A 17,665-nucleotide genomic window follows, 5' to 3' on the forward strand; every position below is an offset into this window, starting at 1 on the left:
TGTTAGGAAAACTGTGGGATAGAGACTTGAGTATAAAATCCAGGCTGACGCTCCAGTGCAGTACGAATGGAGTGCTGCACTGTTGGAAGTACTGTCATTCATATAAGTCGTAAACGGAGGACCTATCAGGTAGCTACAAAGGATCACATGATACTAACCTGATGAGGAGCAGGGGAGCTCTCCCTGATGTCCTCACCAAAATATATGGCTCACCAACATCACAAAAACAGATCATCTGTTTGTGGGATCTTGCTGTGTGCAAATTGGCTGCTGTAGTTCCTCCATTACAACAGTAACTACATTTCAAAAGTACTTAATTGGCTATAAAGTGCTTTGGGACATCCTGAGGCTCGGAAAGGTGCTACAGAAATACAAGTTTGTAGTTCATTCAGTTGTTTTATTTTTAGATTAAAAAATCTGACCTGAGGTATTCGAGGGCTTCGACAGTTCCTGAAAACATGAAGAAGGATTTTAATATATAAAAAACAGCCAACAAACCTGGCAGAGTAAGTCCTCAAGCAGTTTGATTCCAATAAAAACGGGAGACTCTCACCTTCGATGTATTTCCCGTCCAACAACTTATCCTAAAAGTAAGAGACAAGTTTAAACAGCTGAACCCATCAAAACCAGCAGCAGGAAGTGATGGAAAATGGGATTTAAACAAAATCCTGTTACTAACCAGTATTTGTCTCCATGCAGCAGGTAAATCTGTAAGAGGAACAATGAGTTAAAGCAGATACACGGCAGAGAGAAAAACAATTCCAAAATGTCAGTCCAGCCCAGTTAGTAGGATATATCCCTCAGACTTGGAAGCTCCAAATCTCACTTCGGGACTTCAGTACAAAAATGTAAGCTGACACTCCGGTGCAGGACTAACCGAGTGCTGCACTGCCAGAGGTGCCACCTTTCGAATGAAACGTTAAACCGAGGCCCCCTCTCGCCTCTCAGGTGAGTGTAGAAGATCCCATGTCCCTAGTTTGAAGAAGAGCAGGGGAGTTTTCCCTGGTGTCCTGATCAATATTTATCCCTCAATCAACATCACTAAAACAGATTATCTGGTCATTATCACATTGCTATTTGTGGGAGCTTGCTGTGCACAAATTGGCTGTCGCGTTTCCTACATTACAACAGTGACTACACTTCATCGGCTGTAAAGCACTTTGAGACAAACTGAGGGTTGTGAAAGGCACTATAGAAATGCATGTCTTTCTTTTATTTTGAAATAGAAGAAACATTTCCTGCTAATTTTATTTTAAGTAAGTTTTCTCCTCTCAGTCACTCCTCATGTTACCTCCTGAAGTCGCCAGCATAACAGATGCCAGCCTTCAGTCAATTCAATTCAATTCAATTCAATTCAAGTGATATCAGCAAATGGCTGAAGGCACTGGATACTGCAAAAGCTATGGGCCCTGACAACATTCCAGCAATAGTACTGAAGACCTGTGCTCCAGAACTTGCTGCGCCCCTAGCCAAGCTGTTCCAGTACAGCTACAACACTGGCATCTACCCGACAATGTGGAAAATTGCCCAGGTATATCCTGTCCACAAAAAGCAGGACAAGTCCAACCCGGCCAATTACTGCCCCATCAGTCTACTCTCGATCATCAGTAAAGTGATGGAAGGTGTTGTTAACAGTGCTATCAAAGCGGCACTTACTCAGCAATAACCTACGCACTGACGCTCGGTTTGGATTCCGTTTGGGACACTCAGCTCCTGATCTCATTACAGCCTTGGTCCAAACATGGACAAAAGAGCTGAACTCCAGAGGTGAGGTGAGAGTGACTGCCCTTGACATCAAGGCAGCATTTGACCGAGTATGGCATCAAGGAGCCCTAACGAAATTGAAGTTAATGGGAATCAAAGGGAAATTTGCCACTGGTTGGAGTCATACCTAGGGCAAAGGAAGATGGTTGTGGTTGTTGGAGGTCAATCATCTCAGTCCCAGGACATCACTACAGGAGCTCCTCAGGGTAGTGTCCTAGGCCCAACCATCTTCAGGCTTGGGCTGATAAGTGGCAAGTAACATTCACATCACACAAGTGCCAGGCAATGACCATCTCCAACAAAAAAGAATCAAACCATCTCTCCTTGACATTCAACAGTATTAACTTCACTGAATCTCCCACTATCAACATCCTAGGGGCTACCATTGACCAGAAACTGAACTGACCAGCCATATAAATACTGTGGTTACAAGAGCAGGTCAGTGTACTATAACGTGTATGTTGTTGCAGGATGTGATGTTACGAATCTGAACCTCATGTTGCTCAGTGTTCATGTAGATAGCTTAGTGAGAAGACCCCTGTAAATAAACTCCTGTTACTTTGACCCAAAGTCTACTACCTCATTCTATATTAATAACACACTAACAATATAGTACAGTCAGAGGCTAGGAATTCTACCTTGAGTAATTCACCTCCTGACTCCCCAAAGCCTGTCTACCATCTACAAGCACAAGTCAGGAGTGTGATGGAATACTCTCCACTTGCCTGGATGGGTGCAGCTCCAACAACACTCAAGAAGCTCGACACCATCCAGGACAAAGCAGCCCACTTGACCGGCACCCCATCCACCACCTTCAGCATTCACTCCCTTCACCACTGATGGCAGCAGTGTGTACCATCTACAAGATGCACTGCAGCAACTCACCAAGGCTCCTGAGACAGCACCTTCCAAACCCGCGACCTCGACCACCTAGAAGAACAAGGGCAGCAGATGCATGGGAACACCACCACCTGCAAGTTCCCCTCCAAGTCACACACCATCCCGACTTGGAACTATATTGACGTTCCTTCACTGTCACTGGATCAAAATCCTGGAACTCCCTTCCTAACAGCACTGTGGGTGTACCTACACCCAAGGACTGCAGCAATTCAAGAAGGTGGCCCACACCCACTTCTCGAGGGCAATTAGGGATGGGAAACAAATACTGGCCACAACCTATGAACAAATTTTAAAAAGCACCTAAGGGTCTGTTCTACATATAAGGAAGGGTGAGTAAAGGGAAGTGTTAGGGTTGCTGGGCATTGGAAAACCACAAATTAACCACTGATCACAATCTAGTGGCTGGTTTCGGAAATACGTGCAAGTGCACATCGGATAACAGCAACATTTGGGGGAGTGGCTGAAAGGGGTGGCAGGGGATGAGGGGAGAAAACATGAAGAACTAAACAGTATTTCCTCTTTACAAGCTCCTCCTCTGCGGACTCTCCACATCTGAGTGGCCTTTACTTCTTTGTCCAAGATTCATATCAGAAAGGTTTGAAAGGTACAAATACATCTTGTGTTTAATGAAGATTTAACCAGTGAAAGCAACAATAATTGCATATTAATATGAATTGTTTTAATGTTAACTAACACAACTTTAAAACTCTCCTCCCACTGACCTGGGTTAATCTGAAAATTACTCATTCCTACAAAAAGAATAGATTAATGTAAAGGGTATATTTCTTACCTTTACCTGGATTTTCACCAACAGCGACCCCAGCTTGGCAAATGAACAAGACAACCAGCCAGATCCAGAAGTTTGGCTGCATCTTCACGCAGAGTCACCCGGTTCCTCCAGTACCACTGCTGCTGTGAACATGTATGATGGAGGATATTACATGAAGCATCTCTCGCAGAATCAGGGAATGGGAAGATTCAACATGAAAAGATCCAAGAGATTGGATCTCCAGTCAGCTGGTCCAAGAATAGAGGTCAGATTAAATCGCCGGTGGCTTTATCTCCACACCACTAATTTAGCAGCTGCCCCATAGAGAGTCAGACAGCACAGGAGGCCATTTGGCCCATCATGTCTGTGCTGACTCCTTGAAAGAGCTACCCAATTTGTCCCATTCCCCTGCTCTTTCAGAGTCCTTTCCAAGTATATATCTAAATTCTTTTGAAAGTTACTATTGAATCTGCTTCCACTGCCCTTTCAGGCAGTGTGTTCCAGATCACAACAACTCACTTGAGTTAAAGTAAATTCTCATTTCTTCACTGGATTTTTTGATGATTATCTTAAAGCTGGGTCCTTTGGCTCCTGGCCTCCTGCCACTGGAAACATTTTCTCCTTATTTACTCTAGCTAAGCCTCTCAATTTTGAACACCTCTATTAAATCTCCTCTTAATCTTCCCTGCTCTATTGAGAACAATCCCAACTTCTCCAGTCTCTCCATATCACTGAAGTCCCTCATCCCTGGTAACATTCCAGTAAATCTCCTCTGCGCCCTCTCCAAGGCTTTGACATCCCTCCGAAAGTGCGTTGCCCAGAACTGAACACAATACTCCAGCCGGGGCCTAATGTGTGTTTTATAAAAGGTTTATCACAATTTCCTTGCTATTGTTCTCAATTCCTCTGTTTATAAAGCCGAGGATCCCATATGCTTTTTTAACGACTTCTCAACCTGTCCTGCCAACCTTCAAAGATTAATGTATGTGAATCCTGAGGTCTCTCTGTCTCTTCACCCCCTCTATAACTGTACCATTGTTGTGATTTTGTTTTTTTACATTTTCATTCTCAGGGTTTGGATGTCACTAGAAAGGCTGCCATTATTGCCTGTTCCGGCTTGCCCTGGGAAGATGGGAGTATACCTCCTTCTTCTTGATGTCGGGTATGATACAAACCAGGGTTTCCTCTGCCACTTTGGAGGGCAGTCAAGAGTCAACCATGTCGGTGTGGGTCTGGAATCACATATTGGCCCAGACCGGGTGAGGACAGCAGGTTTCCTTCCCTAATAGGATAATAATGAAACTGTTGGGTTTTTAAGACAATCCAACAGTTTCAGATTCTTATTGAGTCAAGTTCCCTGGGTGCAACTGCTTTTACCCCTGGTTTACCAGATGGTCACACAGGCAAAAATCATTTATATCATTACAAAGAAGCTAATGTGGAAATCTGTGGGAATCACAAAGATGTGAGAAGTATGAATAAAGGAGAATTACAACTCAAAGAGTCTGCGTATTTGCTATGTGCTCTCCATGCATTTTACAACTGTTACCATAACTACACTTCTAGACTAAACACTAGAATCTATTGTGATTTCTTCTTAAGAAGAGTACAGCAGCCATTCTTCAGTTGAAGATAAGATGTTGATGTCCGACTTAAAAAGTTAAACAGCATCAAGGACACAGCTACATTCTTAATCTTCACTTCACCCCCTTGCCTTAACCATCCCATTCCTCCACCACTGACGCACAGTGACAGCAGTGTGCACCATCTACAAGATGCACTGCAGTAACTCACCAAGGCTCCTTAGACAGCACCTTCCAAACCCGCGACCTCTACCAACTAGAAGGACAAGAGCAGCAGGGGCGGCACAGTGGTGCAGTGGTTAGCACCGCAGCCTCACAGCTCCAGCGACCTGGGTTCAATTCTGGGTACTGCCTGTGTGGAGTTTGCAAGTTCTCCCTGTGTCTGCGTGGGTTTCCTCCGGGTGCTCCGGTTTCCTCCCACTGCCAAAGACTTGCAGGTTGATAGGTTAATTGGCCATTATAAATTGCCCCTAGTATAGGTAGGTGGTAGAGAAATATAGGGACAGGTGGGGATGTGGTAGGAATATGGGATTCGTGTAGGATTAGTATAAATGGGTGGTTGATGGTCGGCACAGACTCGGTGGGACGAAGGGCCTGTTTCAGTGCTGTATCTCTAAACTAAAAACTAAACCACCACCTGCAAGTTCCCCTCCAAGTCACACACCATCCTAACTTGGAACTATATCGCTGTTCCTGCACTGTCACTGGGTCAAAATCCTGGAACTCCCCTCCTAACCACACTGTGGGTGTACCTACCCCACATGGAATGCAGCGGTTCAAGAAGGCAGCTCACCACCACCTTCTCAAGGGCATTTAGGGATGGGCAATAAATGCTGGCCTGGCCGGCAACGCCCACATTCCATGAATATATTCAGCTTCTGGAATTATATATAATTCAAAGCTTAAAACAACCCTCAGTATCTGAATAGAGGGGATAAACTCGAATAAATCCATTTATAAAAGGGTATTTGAAAAATATATCGACTGCAAATGCTCTCGAAATTAAACCTAAAAATTGAAAATGTTCCATTTAACAGGGGTGGAAATATTCAATGGTCAGTTTGGAAACTGGGGCAATAAATCTGAGCTGCACAATCTGTTTTAGCGGGATTGCAAACTGAACTCTTAACAGAGAAGAACATTCAATCTGGTTTATTTTTAGGTTAGCAATGCAGCTGCTGAGTAGGTAGAAGAGACTCCCTTAGTGAAAGGACACACACAATAGTTTCACTGTCCAACCTGTCACAAGATCGGGGTTAAAATGAACAAGTGTCCCAAGATATTCTGGAACACACACAAACACAATGCATTTACAGATCTGAAATTAACAGTGCAAATGAAAGGAGAGGGGGAAATATACTTGCAGATTTAGCACATTTAAATTGAAATAGAAGAAATACTTGAATTGATCCATTATGCAAATGAGCTGCAGGTAACTGAAATGCCAAATTCGCGGGTGAAACCAACAAAATGCACAGTTTTGCACAATCCGCTGCAATTTATTATTAGATCTGTGTTGACCAGGGGTAAAAAAAAACCTCTGGAAGCGGCAGAGAAATTCAAAGAAAAGAGCACGTACCTGTGCAAAAAGTCGCCACTTTCTTCCAAAAACCTTTCTTTTCTTTTTCGCTAGAAGTCCCAGCTCCCGAGTCCACAACCAGAAACTAGCGAAGGAACAAGGAACTTTTATCCCAATCTTCCTTTGCTGACGTTAGTCGGGTGTCAGGTTATACTTGTCCTCTTTCAATAACTTGCATTTGTATAGCGCCTTTATAGTAAAATATGCCAAGGCGCCTCACAGCAGCACTTATCAACCAAACATTAACCCACAGCCACAGCAGGACATATTAGGTCAGGTTTGGCCAAAGAGGTAGGGTGTAAGGAAGATCTTAAAGGAGGAAAGTGAGATGGAGAGGCGGAGGCGTAGTGAGGGAATTCCAGAGCTTCGGACCCAGGGAGCTGAAGGCACGGCCCGATAATGGTGGGCAAAGAAAGTTGGGGATGGCCAAGAGTCCAGAGTTGGAGGAACTCAGTGTTGTAGAGCTGCAGGAGATTACAGAGATAGGGAGGGGCGAGGCCCTGGAGGGATTTGGACACAAGTATTAGAATTTTAAGATTGAAGTGTCACTGAACTGGGAGCCAATGTCGGTCAGCAAACACAGGACGATGGGTGAACAGGACTCGGTGTGAGTTAGGAGGGAGGAAGCAAAGTTTTGGATGAGCTCAGGTTTTTGGGAGAGTGGGAGATGTGAGACCGGCCATTGGAATAGTAGAGTCTAAAGGTAACAGAGTGTTTATTTGCTTTCCAATCTGTGCTGGAAAGTAGTTTAAGCAAAACAGGGAGCACAAAGATGCAAGTGTCGGAGAACACAAAAATGTTTTGCCCCTTCTATCCCTTTAGATTGCAACTTGGAATGAGATTCCTTTAATATCTCCTTATAATGGCAGAGGTCCATGTATATCTCCATTTCCATCCAAACTAGAATCAGCCTAGTGAAGGTTCTCATTGCTTCACCAGATGCAGGTGCTGATTTTTTTTATTATTCATTCATGGGATGTGGGCATCGCTGGCAAGGCCAGCATTTATTGCCCATCCCTAATTGCCCATGAGAAGGTGGTGGTGAGCTGCCTTCTTGAACCGCTGCAATCCGTTTGGGGTAGGTACACCCACAGTGCTGTTAAGAAAGGAGTTTCAGCATTTTGACCCAGCGACAGTGAAGGAACGGCGATATAGTTCCAAGTCAGGATGGTGTGTGACTTGGAGGGGAACTTGCAGGTGGTGGTGTTCCCATGCATCTGCTGCCCTTGTCCTTCCAGCTGGTAGTGTTCATGGGTTTGGAAGGTGCTGTCTAAGGAGCCTTGGTGCATTGCATCTTGTAGATGGTACACACTGCTGCCACTGTGCGTCGGTGGTGAAGGGAGTGAATGTTGAAGGTGTTGGATGGGGTGCTGATCAAGCGGGTTGCTTTTTCCTGGATGGTGTCGAGCTTCTTGAGTGTTGTTGGAGCTGCACCCATCCAGGCAAGTGGAGAGTATTCCATTACACTCCTGACTTGTGCCTTGTAGATGATGGACAGGCTTTGGGGAGTCAGGAGGTGAGTTACTAGCTGCAGGATTCCTAGCCTCTGACCTGCTCTTGTAGCCACGGTATTTATATGGCTACTCCAGTTCAGTTTCTGGTCAATGGTAGCCCCTAGGATGTTGATAGTGGGGGATTCAGCGATGGTAATGCCATTGAATGTCAAGGGGAGATGGTTAGATTCTCTCTTGTTGGAGATGATCATTGCCTGGCACTTGTGTGGCGTGAATGTTACTTGCCACTTATCAGCCCAAGCCTGGATATTGTCCAGGTCTTGCTGCATTTCTACACAGACTGCTTCAGTATCTGAGGAGTCACGAATGGTGCTGAACATTGTGCAATCATCAGCGAACATCCCCACTTCTGACCTTATTATTGAAGGAAGGTCATTAATGAAGCAGCTGAAGATGGTTGGGCCGAGGGCACTACCCTGAGGAACTCCTGCAGTGATGTCCTGGAGCTCAGATGATTGACCTCCAACAACCACAACCATCTTCCTTTGCGCTCGGTATGACTCCAGCCAGCGGAGCGTTTTCCCCCTGATTCCCATTGACCTCAGTTTTGCTAGGGCTCCTTGATGCCTCAGTCAAATGCTGCCTTGATGTCAAGGGCAGTCACTCTCACCTCACCTCTTGAGTTCAGCTCTTTTGTCCATGTTTGAACCAAGGCTGTAATGAGGTCAGGAGCTGAGTGGCCCTGGCAGAACCCAAACTGAGCATCACTGAGCAGGTTATTGCTAAGCAAGTTGCGCTTGATAGCACTTTTGATGACATCTTCCATCACTTTACTGATGATTGAGAGTAGGCTGATGGGGCAATAATTGGCTGGGTTGGACTTGTCCTGCTTTTTGTGTACAGGGCATACCTGGGCAATTTTCCACATTGCCGGGTAGATGCCAGTGTTGTAGCTGTACTGGAACAGCTTGGCTCGGGGCGTGGCAAGTTCTGGAGCACAGGTCTTCAGTACTATTGCTGGAATGTTGTCAGGTCCAGTGCCTTCAGTCGTTTCTTGATACCACGCAGAGTGAATTGAATTGGCTGAAGTCTGGCATCTGTGATGCTGGGGACTTCAGGAGGAGGCCAAGATGGATCATCAACTCAGCACTTCTGGCTGAAGATTGTTGCAAATGCTTCAGTCTTATCTTTCACACTAATGTGCTGGGCTCCCCCATCATTGAGGATGGGGATATTTGTGGAGCCACCTCCTCCAGTTAGTTGTTTAATTGTCCAACATCATTCACGGCTGGATGTGGCAGGACTGCAGAGCTTAGATCTGATCCGTTGGTTATGGGATCGCTTAGCTCTGTCTATTACATGCTGCTTACGCAGTTTGGCCTGGGTTGTAGCTTCACCAGGTTGACACCTATTTTGAGGTAAGCCTGGTGATGCTCCTGGCCTGCCCTCCTGCACACTTCATTGAACCAGGGTTGGTCTCCTGGCTTAATTAAAAGCAAAATACTGCGGATGCTGGAAATCTGAAATAAAAACAAGAAATGCTGGAACCACTCAGCAGGTCTGGCAGCATCTGTGGAAAGAAAAGCAGAGTTAACGTTTCGGGTCAGTGACCCTTCTTCAGAACTGACAAATATTAGAAAAGTCACAGGCTATAAGCAAGTGAGGTGGGGGTGGGGCAAGAGATAACAAAGGAGGTCTAGATTGGACCAGGCCACATAGCTGACCAAAAGGTCACGGAGCAAAGGCAAACAATATGTTAATGGTGTGTTGAAAGACAAAGCATTAGAACAGATTAGCTGTTAATACACTGAATATTGAACAGCAGCAAGTGCAAACCTGAAAAAGAACAGTGGGTAAGCAAACTGAACAAACTAAGATGAAATGAAAAAAATGCAAAAAAAAAAGATTGTAAAAAATGTAAAAAAGAATGTAAAAAAAAAATAAAAAAAATAAAAAAATAACTAAAAATGAAAGTAAAATGGGGGGGCTGTCATGCTCTGAAATTATTGAACTCAATGTTCAGTCCGGCAGGCTGTAGTGTGCCTAATCGGAAAATGAGATGCTGTTCCTCGAGCTTGCGTTGATGTTCACTGGAACACTGCAGCAATCCCAGGACAGAGATGTGAGCATGAGAGCAGGGGGGAGTGTTGAAATTGCAAGCAACCGGAAGCTCAGGGTCCTGCTTGCGGACTGAGCGGAGATGTTCCGCAAAGCGGTCACCCAGTCTGCGCTTGGTCTCCCCAATGTAGAGGAGACCACACTGTGAGCAGCGAATACAGTATACTACATTGAAAGAAGTACAAGTAAATCGCTGCTTCACCTGAAAGGAGTGTTTGGGGCCTGGGATAGTGAGGAGAGAGGAGGTAAATGGGCAGGTATTACACCTCCTGCGATTGCAGGGGAAGGTGCCATGGGACGGGGACGAGGTGGTAGGGGTAATGGAGGAGTGGACCAGGGTGTCGCGGAGGGAACGATCCCTTCGGAATGCTGACAGGGGAAGGGAGGGGAAGATGCGTTTGGTAGTGGCATCACGCTGGAGGTGGCGGAAATGGCGGAGGATGATCCTTTGGATATGGAGGCTGATGGGGTGAAAAGTGAGGACAAGGGGAACCCTGTCACGGTTCTGGGAGGGAGGGGAAGGGGTGAGGGTAGAGGTGCGGGGAATGGGCCGGACACGGTTGAGGGCCCTGTCAACCACAGTGGGGGGAAGTCCTTGGTTGAGGAAACAGGAGGTCATATCAGAAGCACCGTCATGGAAGGTAGCATCATCAGAGCAGATGCGTCGGAGATGGAGATTGGTCTCCTGGCTTGATGGTAATGGTAGAGTGGGGGATATGCTGGGCCATGAGGTTACAGATTGTAGTTGAGTACAATTCTGCTGCTGCTGATGGCCCACAGCGCCTCATGGATGCCCAGTTTTGCATTGCTAGATCTGTTTGAAATCTATCCCATTTAGCACGGTGATAGTGCCACACAACACGATGGACGGTATCCTCAATGTGAAGGCGGGACTTCGTCTCCACAAGGACTGTGTGGTGGTCACTCCTACCAATACAGTCATGGACAGATGCATCTGCGGCAGGCAGATTGGTGAGGACGACGTCAAGTATGTTTTTCCCTTGTGTTGGTTCCCCCACCTCCTGCCACAGACCCAGTCGCAGCTGTGTCCTTTAGGACTCGGCCTGCTCGGTCAGTAGTGGTGCTACTGAGCCACTCTTGGTGATGGACATTGAAGTCCCGCATCCAGAGTACATTTTGTGCCCTTGCCACCCTCAGTGCTTCCTCCAAGTGCTGTTCAACATGGAGGAGTACTGATTCATCAGCTGAGGGAGGGTGGTAGGTGGTAATCAGCAGGAGGTTTCCTTGTCCATGTTTGATCTGATGTCATGAGACTTCATGGGGTCCAGAGCCGATGTTGAGGACTCCCAGAGCAACTCCCTCCCTACTGTATACCACTGTGCCGCCACCTCTGGTGGGTCTGTCCTGCCAGTGGGACGGGAAATACCCGGAGATAGTGATGGCAGTGTCTGGCACATTGTCTGTCAGGTATGATTCCGTGAGTATGACTATGTCAGTCTGTGGGACAGCTCTCCCAACTTTGGCACAAGCCCCCAGATGTTAGTAATTCCCATTAATAGGAATGGGAGTGAAGTAAACCAGTGCACAGCCCAAGCAGGTTGAGGTGCAAATCCAGCCAGGATTGGCTAGTAAACCTGCTGCCCAATTTACTGGTCTCAGAGTGCTCACCAGGTGTTGCCTCCTCCATATCAATTTAATCCATTCACAGTGAGCTGTGTATTAAATAGTCACTGTCTTCATAGAACTAAAACACTCTCCATTTCAACAATGGGAGTGAGCCGGCAGGAGAGCATATTATCAAGCTGCAGAGGAACATGAGAAGAAAGTTCCGGAGGGCATAGTGGAATTGATAACGTGTGTGTTAGAGAGAGAGAGATGGAGAGGGAGGTAGAGATAGGGCAAGAGGGAGCGAGACACAGATAGAGAGAAAGAGGTAGTGAACAGGTAGTGAGAGAGAGGTAGAAATAAAAATAACAAGAAATGCTGGAAATACTCAACAGGTCAGGCAGCATCTGTGGAGAGAGAAGCAGAGTTAATGTTTCAGGTCACCGTTCTGATGAAAGGTCACAGACCTGAAACATTAACTCTGCTTCTCTCTCCACAGATGCTGCCTGACCTGTTGAGTATTTCCAGCATTTCTTGTTTGTATTTCAGATTTCCAGAATCTGCAGTATTTTGCTTTGAGTTCGAGGTAGAGTTTAGTAAGAGGGAAAGAGAGATGGAGAGACAAGGAGGGAGAGAGAGAGGGAAAGAGATACTTTTATTATATATATATAGAGAGAGAAAGAGAGAGAGATACATAAAGAGTGAAAGAGATACATATATATATATATATATATAGAGAGAGAGAGAGAGAGATACATAGAGAAGGAGAGAGATTGGGAGGGAGATGAGAGAAAGAAAGGCAGACAAAAGGAATTGTAGAAAAATGAGGTCTGAGCTTTCTTTCAGACTGGGAGCAGGTGGACCACACAATTGGAAAGGGTCCACTCTGATAATTCAAGGTCAACGTTGCACTAAAAAATCTGAATGATCCAATTATTATAATGAAGCACAATAAATAACAGAGCAAAGTGGGAATTCCGTGCTTTAAAAAGTGCCTTTGAATGAGTGGTTAACTGTATATTGAACGTTAGAGAGTCCGAGTTGACAAGGGGCAGGAATGAAGACCTGCTGCAAGGACAGAAAGACTGGTCAATGATAAACCATTTGCAAACACCAGGGAAATAAGTCAAGGCAGAAAAAAGGAAGACAGAAACATTTTATATAAATATATAATACATAAATAATTAATTGGTGCACTGGTTTATTGTAATCGCGTTGGTCAAATTTTATTTTCACGGGATTCCCAGATTTTTAACTGGTGCATTGGGATCACATTATGTTTGTTCATAATGAAGCTGAAACGTTTACAGTGACAGCAGAAATGAGATTCTCTTTGTATTATCTGAAATGACAGCATTTTCCGCCGTGATCACTGGTGTTTTGGGATTCAAGATCTATTTTTTTCCTGTGAAACCACTAATGTGTGACCTTGGAAGTAACCTAGGTACAATAACTTGCATTTATATAGCACCTTTAATATCATAAAATGTCCCAAGGCTCTTCATGGGAGCAATCGCAAACAAAATTTTACACAGAGACACATAAGGAGATATCAAGGAGATAAGGAGGTGACCAAAAGATTGTTCAGAGGTTGGTTTTAAAGAGCGACTTAAAGGAGGGTGAGAGATACAGATAGGTGGAAAGGTGTAGGGGGGGCAGTCCAGAGCTGAATGCAAGGCTGCCAATGGTGGAGCGATGGAGATCGGGGATGCTGAAGAGGCCAGAATTAGAGGAGATCAGATATCTTGGAGAGTTATGGGGCTGGAGGAGATTACAGAGGTAGGGAGGGGCGAGGCCATGCAGGGGTTTGAAAATAAAGATACGAATTTGACATTCTACAAAGATAGATATAATATAAAAGAATCCACGTGCAGTAATCATAGAATTATATCAAATATACAGCAAAGGCACTTCGCCTATCCAGTCCATGCCAGCCTTTATGCTCCACTCAAGCCTCCTCCTATCCTTCCTCATCTGACTATCAATATAACCCTCTATTCCTTTCTCCCTCATGTTTATCAAATCTCCCCTTAAATGCATCTTTACTATTCGCCTCAACTTCTCCCTGTGGTAGTGAGTTCCACATTCTCCTCACTCTCTGGGTATAGACGCTTCTCCGAATTCCCCATTTGATTTCTTGGTGACTATTTTATATTGATTGTCTCTAGTTTTTCTCTTCCCCACAAGTGGAAAGACTCTCTCTGTGTCTACACTATCAAATGTCTCCATAATTTTAAAAACCTCTATTAGGTCACCCCTCAGCCGTCTCTTTTTAAGAGAAGACAGACCCAGCTTGTCCCAACCTTTCCTGATAGGTATAACGTCGAATTTCTGGTATCATCCTTGTAAATCTTTTTTGCACCTTCTCCAGTGCCTCTGTATCCTTTTTGTAATATGGTGCCCAGAACTGTACAGAATACTCCAAGTGTGGTCTAACCAAGAAGTTCAGCATAACTTCTTTACATTTCAATTCTATCCCTCTAGAAAGAACCCCGAGTGCTTGCTTTCCTTCCATTATGACCTTATATGTTGCAGCTTTTAGTAATTTATGTATATCCCAGATCCCTTTGCTCCTCTACCCCATTTAGATTCTTATTTTTAAGTAAATATATAATCTCCTCATTTTCCTCACCAAATATAATACATCACACCTATCTATGTTAAAATTCATTTGCTAATTATGTGTTCTGTTCTTCAAGTTTATTGATGTTTTCTTGTAATTTGTTGCAGTCCTCCTCACTATTGATTATCCCTCCTAATTTGGTGTTGTTCACAAATTTAGAAATAGTATTTTTGATTCCAAGTCTAAATTGTGACTAGAAAGTGTGAACAGTGGTCCCAGCACTGATCCTTGTGGGACTCCACATCCCACTTTCTGCCGCTCTGAATAACTACCCTTTCCCCCTACTCTTCCCTTTCTGTCTTGAAGCCAGCTAGCTATCGTGTTGCTACTTGCCCCTTGACACCGCATGCTCTTGGCCTTATTCATTAGTCTATTATGACCCTATTCATCAGACACTACAACTTCAGATGTAAGGAAAGTTTATTATTCTTTAATTCCAGCAACTTTAGGTAACACAGAACAATATATAAAGTACCAGGTCAAGAAAACCTACATCTGGCCATCTCTTAAACCTGGAGGTGATTCCCCACATCAATCTCCTCCTGTGTTTTCATGTTTCCAAAGTGAATTAAACTTTGGAATGTAAAAATGTGCTTTAGTTCTGGTGATGAAATCAGATGACTGCATGTTAAATTGGACAATGTGGCATTATGGAACATTTGAAATAGTTTAAATGATCCCATTTGAACCTGGATCATTATAATTCATCACCCCCTACAAGAACCTACACAAGGTATTTTACAGTTGAACCGCGTTTTAAAGCTCTTTTAAAATAAAGCAGCTACACTGGAATAGAACAATATCAGGCACATTTTCAATAAATCATTGACATGATTAAATTCAGATTAAACTTATTGCTGGGGCTAGCCCAGTCATTATGGTAATACAGAGCTGCAGGACTGAAGGTCCTTTTGAATGGTTGTTCAAACCCATCTCCCCATCACCAGCTGAATTTTGCTAGTTCTGACGTTGTTGGCTAGATGTCACGGTGGTGGTGCAGAGAACCGCCTTTTGGAATGGGTGGAAGCACCAACAAAAACCTCACCGACCCCTCGGGTTGCCAACTCCAGGTCGGATGCACTCCAGGAAGTTTCTCACATAATCTCCAGCCTTCCCACTCCCTCCTCCCCATCTCCGACATTAATAAGCAAAAAGGTATTCAAAGAAAATGGGGAAAAAGCACAATTATTTTTTTTACAGATGTTCCTACGATTTTTCCTCCCTGGATTCTGCTTGCAGCAGTGTCCAGGAGATTAATCTTTGATTCCGAGAGACTCCAGGCCAACTCTGGAGAGTTGGCAACCCCAGCTATCCCTCACCTAAACATGTTGCATTGTGCAGAGAGAAGCACAGGTTATTCTGCTCACAGTCACAGCAGCAGGATTAAAGGGGAAAACACTTCAACCACCAAGAACAACCTTACAATAGAACAGAAATAATTTTGGCCAGAAAGGACAGAGTTAGATATATAAAGGACTGTATTCTCTCTATTAAACAGATAACAAGTTCACAAAATATTCGAGTAAAAGTGAAGTAATACAATCCATGTTATTAAAACATTATTTGACTGTTTTTAAAAAGTCGGATCCATTCTAGCTGATCAGAATCGTTAAGTCTTGTACTTTGCTACGAAGCGTGTGGGCAGTGCAGCTTTAAACTGGTTTAAGGATGAACACCACATCATCGAGGACATAGTGGTCATTGTACAGGTCCCCTTCGCACAGGTACGGCAGCCGGGTGAAGGATTCAATGGCAAAGCCCGCCTTGCTGAACACGTCGTTACTCAAACTGGCGACTTGCTCTTCCCATGTCTCTCCCGTTACCTCCAGATATTCCGAGGGTCGCTCCCACTTACCACCTGCAAAAAAACAAAACCGCAGCAGATGCAGTAACCAAGTGAACCAATTATCTCCCAGCCCAGTTTAACCGGTTCTATAGTTGCCATTTTTCACCAGTGATCATAGACAGCAAGGGTCACCAGGCTATTTCACTATGGGAGGCACAAGAACATCTTACTTGGAGAGGAGAGTCAGAAGGCTGAGCCCGAGTGTCAGGGTTCTGAGTTACGAGGAAAGGCTAGAGAGACCTGGGAGCCTCAGCCTGAAAAGGAGAACCCTGAGGGGTAATACAATAGTTAAGGGCATTGGTAAAGTTAATGCAGATTATTATTTGAAATCAAACTGAGTAGGATAAGGGGCCATGGAGTCAAAATAGGACAAAGGTAAATTTCGGACTGAGTCAGCCTCAAAGAGTAGTCAACATGTGGAATGGACTCTGAGTGAAGGCAGAAACCGAGGAATCTTTTAACAGACAACTAGATGCTTCCCTTAAATAAAAGCAAAATACTGCGGATGCTGGAAATCTGAAACAAAAACAAGAAATGCTGGAATCACTCAGCAGGTCTGGCAGCATCTGTGGAAAGAGAAGCAGAGTTAACGTTTCGGGTTAGTGACCCTGCCCTTATGCAGTGTAGGGTCTCTCTGGATGGATGGTATTAAGATGGGCTGAATGGCCTTCCTCATCTGCCATTAACATGACATTTTGTGACAATTGGACTCGGTTGTGATTCTCTCCAGAGTGGAATTGCCTCCCAGCACTGTGTGCTTATGTATAGAAATAATCAGTTAGGTGTGCAGAGGAAGAGGAAATGGAGCCCGCAGAACCTGTTACCCAGGAACAGACCTTAAGGGAAAAACTGGGAAAAGTGAGATAAATTCAACTCCTGCTCCAGAATCCAATGTCCTTTATAAACTTTGGGGACTGCACATCAGCAATTCAAAAAAAACAATCTGGGTAAATAACTTTAAAAGCAATTTTACTTCCACAAGACAAAATGTTGAATGCAAACTACTTACTTGTTGATTTGTAACACAAGTCATGACAGGAGACAATAAATCTACACACAAATACAGCATGTAACTGCGTCACAATAACTCTCGCACACAATTCATTCAATCTGGTTACGTACCCAACACAATCTACAGGGAGTCTATACATGCACAAGCATCCATAATCCATACAATCTGCAGGCAGAGAATCTATATGGATACATAGCACCGATAATCCATGCACAAACTATAGTAAAGCCTATGTACACATAAAAACACAAACATACATAGCCCATACAAAGGATTTACATACAGACCCTCATTGAGATAATCTATACACTGGCTCACAGAATTAAGGATATGAGTCAAATCTTAACACCTCAATGTTTTCACATTGTGCCTCTCATGCAACACTGAGTCAATCATTATTGTGCAGCGTTTGCAAAAGGACATGAATACTCACTCTCAGAGACACATGCTC

General features: G+C 44.4%; 3 protein-coding genes across 7 annotated transcripts in view; 1 reads left to right on the plus strand and 2 right to left on the minus strand.

Annotated features, from left to right (window-relative positions):
- Positions 1-3,526, minus strand: part of LOC137383545 (otoancorin-like) — a 51,984-nt gene extending 48,458 nt beyond the window's left edge. For 2 of the 5 annotated variants that reach the window (XM_068056614.1, XM_068056612.1), the window contains exons 1-4: positions 2,650-2,909; positions 680-708; positions 554-584; positions 423-450 (exon numbers count right to left, since the gene is read on the minus strand). The gene's annotated coding sequence lies outside the window, so the exon portion shown is untranslated. Of the gene's footprint in view, positions 1-422; positions 451-553; positions 585-679; positions 709-2,649; positions 2,910-3,454 lie in introns of those variants that run through there. The other 3 variants (XM_068056613.1, XM_068056616.1, XM_068056615.1) reach the window with 3 other exon arrangements.
- Positions 694-5,063, plus strand: LOC137383625 (uncharacterized). The gene is made up of 5 exons (XM_068056779.1): positions 694-702; positions 3,192-3,268; positions 3,479-3,698; positions 4,506-4,569; positions 4,825-5,063. The coding sequence occupies exons 1-5, from the start codon at positions 694-696 to the stop codon at positions 5,061-5,063; spliced, it is 609 nt and encodes a 202-aa protein (XP_067912880.1).
- A 9,695-nt stretch (positions 5,064-14,758) lies between these two features.
- The window catches only part of mettl9 (methyltransferase 9, His-X-His N1-histidine), a 43,034-nt gene continuing 40,127 nt past the window's right edge, over positions 14,759-17,665 (minus strand). Inside the window, exon 5 of the mRNA XM_068056617.1 lies at positions 14,759-16,214. Within this exon, the coding sequence (XP_067912718.1) occupies positions 16,009-16,214 (206 nt within the window). The 3' untranslated portion in view covers positions 14,759-16,008. The remainder of the gene's footprint in view (positions 16,215-17,665) is intronic.

This window comes from Heterodontus francisci, chromosome 24 (genome assembly GCF_036365525.1).
Source record: "Heterodontus francisci isolate sHetFra1 chromosome 24, sHetFra1.hap1, whole genome shotgun sequence".
NCBI lineage: Eukaryota > Metazoa > Chordata > Chondrichthyes > Heterodontiformes > Heterodontidae > Heterodontus > Heterodontus francisci.

Bases quoted from the DNA above. Each gene is read 5' to 3' on its own strand.
- LOC137383625 (XM_068056779.1), top strand. The intron at 3,269-3,478 runs GTACAAATACAT...TTTCACCAACAG, and splicing joins ATATCAGAAAGGTTTGAAAG to CGACCCCAGCTTGGCAAATG. The intron at 4,570-4,824 runs GTATACCTCCTT...CTGGTTTACCAG, and splicing joins CTTGCCCTGGGAAGATGGGA to ATGGTCACACAGGCAAAAAT.